Source organism: Podarcis pityusensis (assembly GCF_964106645.2).
Source record: "Podarcis pityusensis genome assembly, chromosome: 7".
Lineage (NCBI taxonomy): Eukaryota > Metazoa > Chordata > Lepidosauria > Squamata > Lacertidae > Podarcis > Podarcis pityusensis.
In genome coordinates this window covers 47,568,004-47,581,036 of record NC_138031.1, presented here as the reverse complement: position 1 = coordinate 47,581,036, position 13,033 = coordinate 47,568,004, and the positions used below count along the sequence as shown (strand labels likewise).

Genomic DNA, 13,033 nt, shown 5'->3' with positions numbered 1-13,033 from the left:
TTAGTGAATAGTGCGGTACACAGTCTGTATGCCTGTGCCTACAGGGGCATTGAGCTCTAAGGAAAATACCTGAGATGACATGGTAGCTGGTTGTATCTCTACATGCAGCTGTTCCTCTCTAGAACTATTGATAAGAAGCATCCAGTGACTCTAGTCTGCTACTTAGTCTCCACTAAGAATTCTAATAACATGGGAGCATTTCAGTGGCTCATAGTGCCCTGCTCCATCTTGAGTGCTTTGTGAAGCAAATCTCGTGAACAGCAACACTGAAGTTCAGGTGGACACCAGTCTTCACAGCTTAATCTGCAGGCACAGCCTAAAAATATTCACTCACTGCTCTCCTGGATTTTGTTTTCAACAGATCACTGGCCTAAAAGAAGGCACCAGTTATGTGTTCCGTGTACGAGCAGCAAACCAAGCTGGAGTTGGGAAGCCTTCAGATCCCACTGACCCTGTGATAGCTGAAACTCGACCAGGTTTGTTCATGTTTATTTGGTTCCACTGAGGGCAAAGTAAAAATGTCTGTATATATAAGAATGATTAGAAAAAACACAGTCTGCACTATAGTTATGAAAAGGAAGCTGAACCTTACATTACCTCTTTAAGTGCCTGCATCTCCTCTCAAATAACAGAAGACTTAGACAAGTCTACTTCACTCCACCCCATCACATATTTGATGTAATCCACAAGCAAGAAGACACCAGAAGAGATTGTGGGGATAAGCTGAGGGGTAGACATAAATGTACTCTCTTCTTCTCGAAAGAGAAGAAACAATCATAATCCCACCCTGAATCTCCAGTGTCCTTGTTCCTAGGTTTTTATGGTGGTAGCAAGAGATTATTTAGGATCATTGTTCCACTGAATATTTGTTCAGATTTTTAGGCAGCATATAAAATGCACAATGTTAGATGAAGTACACAAACTAAAACTGGTGAAGCGTCAGTTGAAGTACTGTTCACCAGCTTATCAAATGACACCGTGGGTTCCCCCCCGGGGGGGGGATATTCTAAGGCAGTGAGGACTTTCCCCCTTTACTTATATACTATCCACATCCTTACTATCCTTGAATTATTTCCACCTCTCTTAGTTCCTATTCTGTTTTATATATTTTATTTTGAACCCTAGTTGGTGACTAGATTTCTTGTCATGGAGAACCATGCTGGATCAGGCCAAAGGCCTATCTCATGGGTAGGCAAACTAAGGCCCGGGGGCTGGATCCGGCCCAATGGCCGCCTAAATCCGGCCCGCAGACAGTCTGGGAATCAGCGTGTTTTTACATGAGTGGAATGTGTGCTTTTATTTAAAATGTATATCTGGGTTATTTGTGGGGCATAGGAATTCATTAAAACCCCCCCCCAAAAAATAATATAGTCCGGCCCCCCACAAGGTCTGCGGGACAGTGGACTGGCCCCCTGCTGAAAAAGTTTGCTGACCCCTGGCCTATCTCATCCAGCATCCTGTTTTCACAGTGGGCATTGGGAATCCTGAATCCTGCCTCCCCAAGTGGAAAACTGTTTCCACAGTTGCCTCTTCCATCCTTGAATCTTAGCTTGACAACTGAAGCCAGCGTAGGAGCCAACTCCTAGGGGTCGTGGGGGCTTTGGCTCACACAATAAAATATATGAGGGGGCCAGACCCCCACAAAGTTGATGGGCATTCCCTTTCAAATGGTGGGGGGCGGGGCTTACCTCGGCCCCCACAATATTTTATTCAAGTTGGCACCCCTGGGAGTCAGACTGTATCCCTTGTGTCTGTTGTAGCTAGGGGTCCTCTTTTTCTGGTGAACTCTATTTCTCTGATATGATAAAAGTGTTAATTTCTCCCCACGGCAATATTTATGCTCTATTTATGCTCAGCATCTGAAAAAAATAGATGACAGTTTTTAAAATGCTTTCTTTTGATCTTCTAGGAACAAAAGAAGTTGTGGTTGAAGTAGATGACAATGGAGTAATTTCCCTGAACTTTGAATGTGATCAGATGACTGCAGACTCTAAATTCATCTGGTCCAAGAATTATGAACCAATTGATGATGATTCGCGGTTAGCCATTGACACCAAAGGTGGAAAGTAAGAAATTTCAGAAATTCAAGGACTCCTTCTATGGGATCACATTACTTGTTTTCTTTATGCTCTTTTCACATGCAGATTATATTATTGCAATGAGATTCCAGTCTGACCAGTCTAAAACTGTTGGTAGTACAAAATGATACATGTTATTGAAAAGAATTCAGTGACTCATAGCCATATTGTGCCTGTATGGGTTTTTCTTCTTCTTCGTAGCATACAGTAGTTCAGATATGTGTGCAATTTATATCTGGACTGCAGCACAAAACAGGAGAAAAGGCTAGATCCCCTCACACTCTGCCAGAGCCCCAGTCCAAATTGCTCCATCCCTGTGATTAAATTTAGGAAATACAATTGTGTGGGGAAATCCAGTCACAGATTGAACAGTTTGGTTCTTGAATGTTATTTTTCTGATCTTTGGTTCAACACTCAAATTGTGTTATTTTACAGCACTTTAGATTTAACCCATGAGACCACAGTAGTTTGTGCTCTGACTAGAGATGAAGAAGAAATTCAAATCAGCTTGCATTTAAAGCAAAATCCATCAGATTTGTACTGTCTGAAACAATATGCAGTCCTTCAAAATTCATGCTTACCCAAATTTTGCAATGCAGTTCTCCAACCAGTGTTTTTAAAAAATGCATATATTAAGGGAAATTGATTGCAAAAAATGTGTAAATTAGTCAAAATTGCATATAAACATGTGTTTGGAGAAATATGCACTAAAATGCTGATGAGGATTTTTTTCTAAAAAGCAGACTGCAGCAAAATGTGAAAAACTGAAATTAAGACAGGGAAAATGAGGAATTGAGAGAACCAAAATTGAGAAATCCTTCCATCCTAAATTCTGACTGCTTGAAACATTCTATCAAAATAAATGAAATCCACCTTAATAACTGAGCTAACAGTACCTCACGCACATACTTGCCAGATATTGTATGTGGGTGTTCTCTGATATTTGATTTTAACTTGTATCGGTTGGTTGCTTATACAAAGCTCTTTTGTCTTAAAGGTCAAAAGCTATCTTTAAAGATCTCAGTGAAGACGATTTGGGCATTTACTCCTGTACTGTAACAGACACAGATGGAGTCTCATCAAGCTATACCTTAGATGAGGAAGGTGAGCACCAATATTCTTTCGTCCGCCTGCCAACCTTTCCCTTTGCCTCTTATGTCACATGGCAATGAATGATCATACCGTAAAATGTGCCAATATGCCAAACAAATGGCTTCTTTTTTATATACATCTGCCTTTCTTTTGCAGAAATGAAACGCCTGCTTGCACTCAGCCATGAACACAAATTTCCAGGTAAGTCACAACAAAATAGTTAAGTGGAAAAAGGCATCAGTGTTTGTGGCATATTTCAAAATAAGGGCTTCCAAGCATCAGCCTGCTGGATAGTCATATGCAGTGCTTTTTCCCTAGAAAAATAGGTGCCAGTACTCACCATGAAGTTGTTACGAAAAGTGCCACACTTTTTAACAACCAAAAAGAGGTGCCGGTACTGTGTACCCTTGAGTACCCCCTGAAGAAGAAAAGGCACTGGTCATATGAATGCTTGAGACAGTCTGATGTGGTCCTGTTACAGGTATCAACTTCTAATGGATGCCTGATTAACGTCCACACATAGCAGGGACTATTCTCTTCCTCAGGATGTTTGCTTGACTCTTTTTCTGTCACAGTTTCACAAGCACATGGTTCTGTTCCCCCAAGGTTAGGGATGTCATTTTCACATTTGTAACATTTTTTATTCCTGTAGTCATTATAGTATTGTGATTTGAGTCTAAAATGGAATGCTGCACATGCTCAGAGTATTACTTTTTGAAATCCAGATTGGCAAACTTGGGAGGAGGGGGGTGCTGTGTGTGTTTTGCTCTTACATATCAGATTTCTGAAGCCCAGAAAGGCAGTGGGGGAGGGAGGGAGAGAATAGAAATGTTAGTTGTGTAGTGCACAATTAAACTAATACATCACTGTCTAAAGGTCTACTTCCTTAAGACTATTGAGTCCAGGGTCTAAAATTACCAAGCTGCACCACTCCTGTGCTTGCTTTCTGTTCTATTTTAGGCTAAAATATTCACAGCTAATTATATACAAGGGCCTAAAACTGCCTCAGAACTGACAGCATGACACAAGTAGCATTGCACAAAGTCAGTTTTTTGGTGTGTGTGTTTCTTACACCCACGGGTTAATGCAAGCACAGACACATGTGGCATTAACTAAAACATTTCTCCAATGAAAATAGGGACATCCTAAGGAAAAGTGGGACATTCCAGGATCAAATCAGAAACCAGGCCAGCTTCTCTAAATCAGGGACGTATCTGGAAGATAGGAACACTTGGACGGTCTGGGTTTAGAAGTTATGCAAGGTCATAAGGTTGCCTCCTTCTATTCACCTTCAGGTGTTGCAATAATAAATAGCTTTTTCACAGGGGCATTTCAGTGCCTGTTTCTTGAAGCTTCCCTCACCTCTCCTTCTGGCTCATGGACCCTGCTTATTGGGGATTAGACTTATTCAAAAACAGGCCACAAATTAAGATGCAGTTGCCTTGCTGGTCTGTGTTCCAGTCTAAAGGATCACAAGGAAGGGCAAACAAAATGAAATAAGGATCTGCCAGTGTCCTATATCCCTAGCATCTTGGGTTCTTTTGTCACAGGGCTATGGCAGATTCCCCAGCTTTTGCTGCCTGGTTTCCACGGAGATATGATGCCAAGTAGAATCTAAATTTGGGGACCTCATCTGTTTACTTGGTACTACTTCTGCAGAATAAAATTCTTGTCTCTCACTAAAAACTTGCCGCCAGCCCCCCCCCCCCCGTAATATTACCTATTAAGTTTTAAACTTGGTTGTACTCATTTATGCCATAATTTCTTCGCTGAGTATTAAGTAGATGACCTTGTAGGTTAAAATGGATGCATGTCAGAAGGAAATTAAGCATATCTTAAATGTTTCCAAGGCTATGGAACATTAGAAAGAAACAAATAGAGAGTAATTGGCATTTGTTCTTGGGATTGGGTACTAATAACTAACTGGCACCTGCATATATAGCTAGAATATTGATAAGGACACCCAATAAACCCTGGGTTCTGACATTTTTATCAGGAGAAAATATTGTCGAGGAAAGCTCCGTGAAAGAAAACTCAGCAAAATTGTTATGAGGAGAAATGACAGCAGAACATTTCATTTAATCCTGTGTGCACATAATCAATGTGTAGAGGGGAGCAATGGCAAGCTTTGCCCTGGCTGTGTTTGCAGTGTACCTGTGTGCATTGATAATGTATGCCTGTAGGCTCATAGGCATGGTCAGTAATTGCAAAAAGCAAAATCCTCAACCACATGTATGAGCCTTCTGTGTACCGTTTTAGTGCATATATCGGCATGCATTGAAAGAATGCAGAAGTACAACAGTGCCCAGAATTCATTGTGTGGGGGAAATGTACTTTAAAGCTATAGTGTGTACACGGCCAGAGAGAGAGAGAGAGAGAGGTTTCAGGGGAAAAGCAAGAGTGGAGTAGAGGAATGCATTTCTCCATTGATACTCTACACTCAATTGGGGTAAGAGGGCCAAAGAAATTAAGCAGAATCGCCCCTCATATTTTCTTTGATTTGACCCAAAGAAGAAGAAAAAGAAAGTACATATGTATGGCAGGTTAGTAAAAGTTTACCACCTGCCATCCTGCTCATATGATCTTGTTCATCATAATTCATGTAGGATCTTGGCAATAACTTTGATGTTAACACAAGCAAACCTTTATGTCAGAGAAAGTATAAATATATACAGGGGGACAGAACAAATATTGCAAGGACAACAATAGAAAAAATTCATTGTAGTTAGTTTGTCTGCGTTCATGTTATTCTACATGAATAATACAAGCTTTGAAACATCTACCTGTGTGGATTACAAGCTTCCATCATTTAGAAAAAAGAAAGATAGAATAAACCAGAGATTAACAATGGAGGAATTTTGTCCAGGGACTAGTGGATAAAGTTGGTGCTTGTGAACACACCAAAAACATCCATTGAGGCTCTATTTCTTTGCTGCAGTTGTCCCCCTTAAGTCTGAATTGGCAGTTGAAATTCTGGAGAAGGGACAGGTGCGATTCTGGATGCAGGCTGAGAAATTGTCTCCTCATGGTAAAGTCAACTTTGTATTTAATGACAAGGAAATTGTTAATGGAGAGGTAAGTGGTTGGAACTAACTGCTTCTGTAACAGGGTGTTAGCCAATGCACTCCTTCTGTCAGCAAAAGGATTTATGCTCACACCACAGAAGTTCCCCCGCATGCATCCCACGCACTCCCCAAATCTACTCCAGGGTGTGGTTTGAGTGAAAACCCAGAATAGACTTTTGGGGGGAGAGGGAGAGAAGGTTATATGTGCGCCCAAAATTCAGCTGCAAACTTACCACTTAACATTATGTCTGTATATACTTTAACATTGTGGGGTTGTTTCTAAGAAATTATCCAGGAGGCTTTGAAAACATTATATTTTGGGAGATCAGAAGATGACTTTTCTGCTCACTTTTATTTTTGCTCTTGAAGAAATACAAGATGAAGGTTGACCACACTTCTGGTATGATTGAAATGGTTATGGATAGACTTGAAGATGTGGATGAAGGCACCTATACCTTTCAAATTCAGGATGGCAAAGCAACCAATCAGTCCAGTCTTGTTCTTATTGGTGATGGTAAGAGTTTCTAATATGCCTTTTTAGAATTTGGTAGTGTGGTTTAACATACATTTGTAGAAGGTTAATTTTCTTTAATCAGAAACTAGACTTGTATGCTAATTGTACTTTTTGCAAACTTCATTTAATGTTTTAATTGTACAGTGGAAAGTGTTATGTTTCAGACAGTAAATTATGAAACTACAGAACTACAGAAGTATGGAACGTGTGTTGCAGAAGTAGAATTTTGCATAGAAAACCCTATAGAAAACCTTAAGAAAAGAATGTTCTAGACTGGGATCCAAATAAATACATAACTAGTTCCTCCCTTCCAGTGAAACTTTTGTTTTCTGAACAGAAGCTGTTGAAGGCATACAGCAAACTATGTTGAAACTTAAGGGAGTTTCCAAAGCATGCTGTCATCGCCAGTCAGTGACTGCATGAAATATATATTTACTGTTGCAAATAATTATTTGGGTTTATACTAAAAATGGGATTGACAGAAACAAAATGCATCCCCTGTGAATGATAATAATTCATACTTATCACTATTTAACATCTACTTGGCACCTGTAGTGTGCAACTTACAATGTCATGCTTTTCTCCATGATTATCACCTCAAACCAGTATTGTTACTGCTAGGTATTGTTGTTGTTGTTTTGTTTAAGTGAAAACCTATAAGAATTTGTGTGGCTCAGTTATTTACTACAGGTGAAATTTTAATAGTGGTGAGGACTATGCAGGTCAGCTGTGATAATAACATTGTGAGTAGATTAGTTCAGCATTTGTTGTGAATAATATTTTAAAACTACTTTACAATATCATATCACCCTCATCCTACTCTGGTCAGTCAGTGCTCAAAATGGGGCAGGATCATGTGGAATGCCATCCTGCTTTTTTACGATAGATATAAGATTGGCCCACTTCTTTTTTCTACAGACATAAAAACGGCCTTTGAATTTGATACCAAACCATCCCATTCCCATACCCTTCTATGGTCTAGTCATGCTTTTAAAAGTTATTTACTCATAATTAGCTCCACCATACTGTATTGGAATATACATTTCATTAAAAATCAATTGCACCCACCCAGTTCATGATTCAGCAAGTGTGTCACAGCCTGCTTAGGTGTGCAGATCTTCTGTCTCTCAAAGATGGCTATATTTTAATCTCTTTATTTAAAAATGTCTAGTGTTCCAGAAACTACAGAAAGAAGCAGAATTCCAGAGGCAAGAGTGGTTCAGAAAGCAAGGTAAGACATCATACAAAAAGGAGAAGACTACTGAAACATTTTAGCTGATTTAATTCAGTTCTGTATGTCTAAAATTTAATGAGCAAATTTTTTAAAGGGCATTTAAAAAGGCAATTATTATATTTTTTATTTTTCTTACCCATTAGATTTCAAGAGTCATCCCTCTGAATGACTGAGAACTTTCCCCTTGAAGTCTGTTCGTAGGTGGTTTGCATTCAAACCATTTGTCAAACAGACTTCAAGAGGGATTGCTCTCAGTGCTCATAAGCTGATCAGTGCTGAGAACCATCCCTTTTGAATGCTTATTGGCCCTGACAGACAGCCCTTCAAAGGTGTTCGGCAATCCCCTTTCAAGTTCTGGCCTGATGTCATAATGATGTTAGGTGCTTGCAGGTGGATAGCTCCATCAGTTTGTCAAAGTTGGCCTACAGAAGTGTGGGAGAAGGAGGACCAGACTGGTCAGCAGTTCCACACCCCTCCCTTAGAAAAAAGAAGATAACTTTGCATAATTTTCCCTGAATGTGCTTCACGATTTGTTTATTTGTTGCTAGCAGCTTTCACCCTTTACATTGCCATGTCTAGGAAGCTGTAAAGCAGGGATGGAGGATAAATCTAAATCTCTCAAATTTGCAGTTTCTGAAACAATAGGAGAGCTGATATACAGCTATCCTTCAAAATTCCCACTGAAGTTTCTGATGCAGTCTCCAACCATTTTTTTTACAAAAATGCATATATTAAGGTGAAATGTGTATAAAAATGAACTTATTAGTGAAAATAACATACCGTATTTGTTGCCCTATAGGACGCACTTTTTCCCCTCCAAAAATGAAGGGGAAATGTGTGTGCGTCCTATGGGGCGAATGCAGGCTTTCGCTGAAGCCTGGAGAGCGAGAGGGGTCGGTGCGCACCGACCCCTCTCACTCTCCAGGCTTCAGGAAGCTCTGCGCAACCCTGGGGAGACCGGTGCGACTTCCCGCCGGGCTCCCTAGGCTTGCGGATAGCAGGCTGTTCTTGGGGCTGGAGTCGGGGGAAGCTCGGGCTTCCCCTGCGCCAGCCCCGCGCCTGGGGGGGAAATATTTTTTTTCTTTATTCCCCCCCCCAAAAAAAACTAGGTGCATCCTATGGGGTGGTGCGTCCTATGGGGCAAAAAATACGGTACCCAAATCTATTATATTAGAAGAATATATGCAAAATATTAGTCAAAACTGCATACAAAAATGTATTTATTAGGAGAAATTTGCACTAGAATGCTGAAGAATTCCCATAAGGATTTAAAGAAAAACAACTTGCTACAGAAATATGGAAAAAAAGAAGAATTTAAGATTGGGAAAATGTGAAACTGAAAGAAATGAAATTGACAGATCCTCCTATCCCTATTGTGGAGGGTACAAAAGGGAGGCCAGAGTGCCAGCACAGTTGCCACTTATAGTGGCGGCAGCAGCAACAAATCCTTAGGGGAAGAGAAAGAAGCTGTATTAACTGTAATGCTACAGTTAATGGTGTGCTCCACCCCCAAGAATTTCTCCTCCTCCTGCAGAACTTCTGTATAATGGTCCCCACGCTTCATCTTCCCACAAATTGGGTGAGGAATTTTGAGGGGCTGTTTGTGCTCAGCTCTTGTAGCGCAACAACAACAAATCTAGAGAATATTAAAAAAAGAGAGCAGTATGAAAAAAAATATTTGATTCTGTCTGTTTCATAATTTCTGAGAGGATTTATTTTGCATATCATTTCAAACAGGTCCACATTTTGTTGAGTATCTGGGATGGGAAGTTACCCCTGAATGCAATGTGTTACTGAAATGCAAGGTAAGAAACAGCTACAGTTTGGGTAGTTTGTGAAAAAAGAAGCACAAGTCGCAAACACAAGATCTGTTAGTGGTCAGCTGGCTCTTGGGTGCATTTACAGAATCCAGGATTGTACACTGATCACAAACCTAATGGTCGCTATCACAGATCCAGTACAGTGGTACCTTGGTTCTCGAATTTAATCCATTCAAAAATCAAGGTGTGGCTTCCGATTGGCCGCAGGAGCTTCCTGCACTTAAGTGGAAGCCATGTCACACATTCGGATTCCGAAAAACGTTTGCAAACAGGAACACTTACTTCTGGGTTTGCGGCATTCGGGAGCCGATTTGTTTGACAACTAAGCTGTTTGAGAACCAAGGTACTACTGTATTGCCTTCTCAAATATTGATCTGTACTTTGAAATCACATTACAAATTTGGTTATGATGTCTTAAAGTTGAACAAACAACTTTCCAAAATATATAGTGGATATTAGATATAGGATGCTTGTTTTTGGCCTCAAGACCAAGAACCGAGTGAACAAATGGTTTGAAGAATCTTTATCTACTTTCTGCATTTGTTCATGTTTTGCTACCCAAAGCAGGCTGTTTGACGCATGTTTTCTATATAAAAGAAAGTACATTAGCATACTTTCATTTTAGGTAGCCAATATCAAGAAAGAAACGCACATTGTTTGGTACAAAGATGAAAGAGAGATAATGGTTGATGAAGAACATGACTTTAAGGATGGCGTATGTACTCTACTGATAACAGAGGTGAGTGGCCCCCTTCTCCCTTGATGCTTCCACTTCAGATGTGGCAGATTTCCTAAATGGGCAGTGCTTCCAGAGATGAAAAGGTGTTGCTACTGCTTGATTTTATTTTGTTCACAGTTTTCTAAGAAAGATGCTGGTATATATGAAGTAATATTGAAGGATGACAGAGGGAAGGACAAGAGCATATTGAAGCTTCTGGACACAGGTGAGAATAACGTGTAAAATTGTGCTGTTTCTGTTTACTTGGAAATAAGCACCTGTGGATTCAATCTGACTTATTTCTAAGTAATTGTGTGTAAGATTGTGGCCTTAATTTCACAAGGAATCAGCAGCAAAACAGTTTTTTAAAAATTTCCAGAAGAGTTTTCTGATTGTACATCCCAGTCCTCCATTATTTCAGTGTAGTTCCTTAGTGGACTGTGCTCCTATGAAAGGAAGGGTGGTATAAAACCAGATTATGGTCATCAGTGCTGTTTTCTAGAAAAAGAGGTGCCAGAACTCACCATGAAAACCTCCCTTGTTCTTTTATAATGGCAGTGGTGCCCACCTGAGAGGTGCCAGAACTGAGTTCTGGTGAGTACAGGCTGAAAGAAAGCTCTGATGGTGATGAGGATCTTTAATGTTCAGTTTGTGGAGCCAGGAATTTCTTTTTTTAAACTAATCGTTTATTTTATCCAGCTCTTTTCTAAATTCATTTCATGTTAGTGAACCCTTTCTGTTTTGCAATTGTGATTTCTGTCTCTAGAAGGAAACTAGGGGGAGCCTAAGCTGTTTTGATACCCTCAGGGACTACATAAGGATGCCCAGGAGGACCATAGCTTTGTGGTCCTTTGCATGCAGAAGGTCCCTGGGGTCTCCAAGTGGGGCTGGGAAAGACTTCTGTCTGAACCCCTAGAGACTCTCTGCCAGATAAACAATACAAACTAGATGGATCCGTGGTCTCGCCTAGTATAAGGCACTTTCCTGTCTTCCTATTTACATCTTGGATTGCAAGATACAAGAGGCAATGTCACCATACTCTGTTGGGGCACAGCTTAAATATTGCTTCCTCTATCCGCCAGTGATGCTTCCCTAAGCAGTCACTTGAATTACTTTGTAGTTAGCTGAATCCTAAGGAAGACTTCTTTGTTAGGCATAAACTGCACAAGTTTCAAAACCTGTCTCTTTTATAAAGGGATGTTCTTTTGAAGTACAATAATACCAAACAGAAACAAAGGAGTTTAGCATGACATTAAAACCATGAAGGAAACATGCAAACTCCTTAAGAATCTTTGCAGCACATTTTAAAAGGCAACTCAGATTTCCTGCAGGAATCTACTTGCAGGAATGCTCCAGATTAGCCGGGGAACTTCAGGGCAGCATTCAGCTACAACCAGGCATGTCTGATCTGGGAACACTTAGTTTCAGTCTCTGGATTTGTTTCCACAGCTTTTGCAGATTTGATGACGGAAGTATGCAAAGTGATTGGTGAGTATTTAATTCCCTCCTCTTCTGATGAATGACTCATTTGTACTACTCCATGAAAGACCGTAAGACTACAAAAATATGTGTTATATTTTCAGCTTTATCTGCAACAGAACTGAAAATCCAGAGCACAGAAGAAGGCATCAGATTATATTCATTTGTTAGCTACTACTTGGAAGATCTGAGAGTGAGCTGGTCACACAAGTAAGTGTGTGAGCTCTTGCCAGTACAGTAATTAAGATCTCATTCAATAGGAACATTCTATACACATTTAAATTTAGGGCACATCCAGAGGGCTGCATAACTCCACACTGGCTTTGAATCAGCTTAATGCAACCAATTTTTTTGTATACATGCTGTGCTGTGGCTGTGGCTCAGATATGCAGATGATATGTGATCAGCCTCAGACAACTCCAGGGATCCAAAGGCCAAGCAAGTGATCCTCGGTGAGATCAGACACAGCATGTCCCAATACACATTTATGCAGCAAAATACCTCCCTCTGAACTCAACAGGACTTGCAATCAAGTAAGCATTCTTAGGACTGCTACCTCAGAAAGTGTCACACCTAGTTATGCATTTGTTTATTTATTTGACTTCTACAACACCTTTTATATATATAAAAAAAGATTTGCAAAGCTTCACACAAACAAAACACATTCCACAAGAATAAAGCACATTATTAAAGATATAAAATCAACAACAGAATAAATTTTGGGGGCAATGCTAGTGTCGGGTCTTCTTCAACTGCACCACCATTCTTGTTTAGAGAGGTATGCAAATGGTTGCTACTTCTAATTTTTACTGTGTTGTTGGTTTGGGAAAGTAAACTTGTGGTCTTGCACAACCCTGTTACCAGTTACATATTATGTAATAACTGCAAATATCGCCTGATAACTTGAAAATTTATGATCAGCAGGTATTGAGGGTTTGGAGTGTCTGGCCCATCAGCTGAAAACAGTTCCCTACACTTGGTCAGTGCCTTCCTTTTATAGGGAGATTGCTGACGTCATGAGCAGTGGATGCTT

The 13,033-nt window shown here is 40.2% G+C and overlaps 1 protein-coding gene across 2 annotated transcripts in view; it reads left to right on the top strand.

Annotated features, from left to right (window-relative positions):
* MYOM1 (myomesin 1) overlaps positions 1-13,033 on the top strand; it is a 68,616-nt gene that overhangs the window by 45,977 nt on the left and 9,606 nt on the right. For both annotated transcript variants that reach the window (XM_081013043.1, XM_081013044.1), the window contains 12 exons: positions 362-476; positions 1,910-2,066; positions 3,076-3,182; positions 3,327-3,371; positions 6,109-6,245; positions 6,605-6,749; positions 7,921-7,980; positions 9,721-9,788; positions 10,429-10,542; positions 10,660-10,747; positions 11,971-12,009; positions 12,105-12,210. In XM_081013043.1, coding sequence (XP_080869169.1) covers positions 362-476; positions 1,910-2,066; positions 3,076-3,182; positions 3,327-3,371; positions 6,109-6,245; positions 6,605-6,749; positions 7,921-7,980; positions 9,721-9,788; positions 10,429-10,542; positions 10,660-10,747; positions 11,971-12,009; positions 12,105-12,210 — 1,181 coding nt within the window. The remainder of the gene's footprint in view (positions 1-361; positions 477-1,909; positions 2,067-3,075; positions 3,183-3,326; positions 3,372-6,108; positions 6,246-6,604; positions 6,750-7,920; positions 7,981-9,720; positions 9,789-10,428; positions 10,543-10,659; positions 10,748-11,970; positions 12,010-12,104; positions 12,211-13,033) is intronic.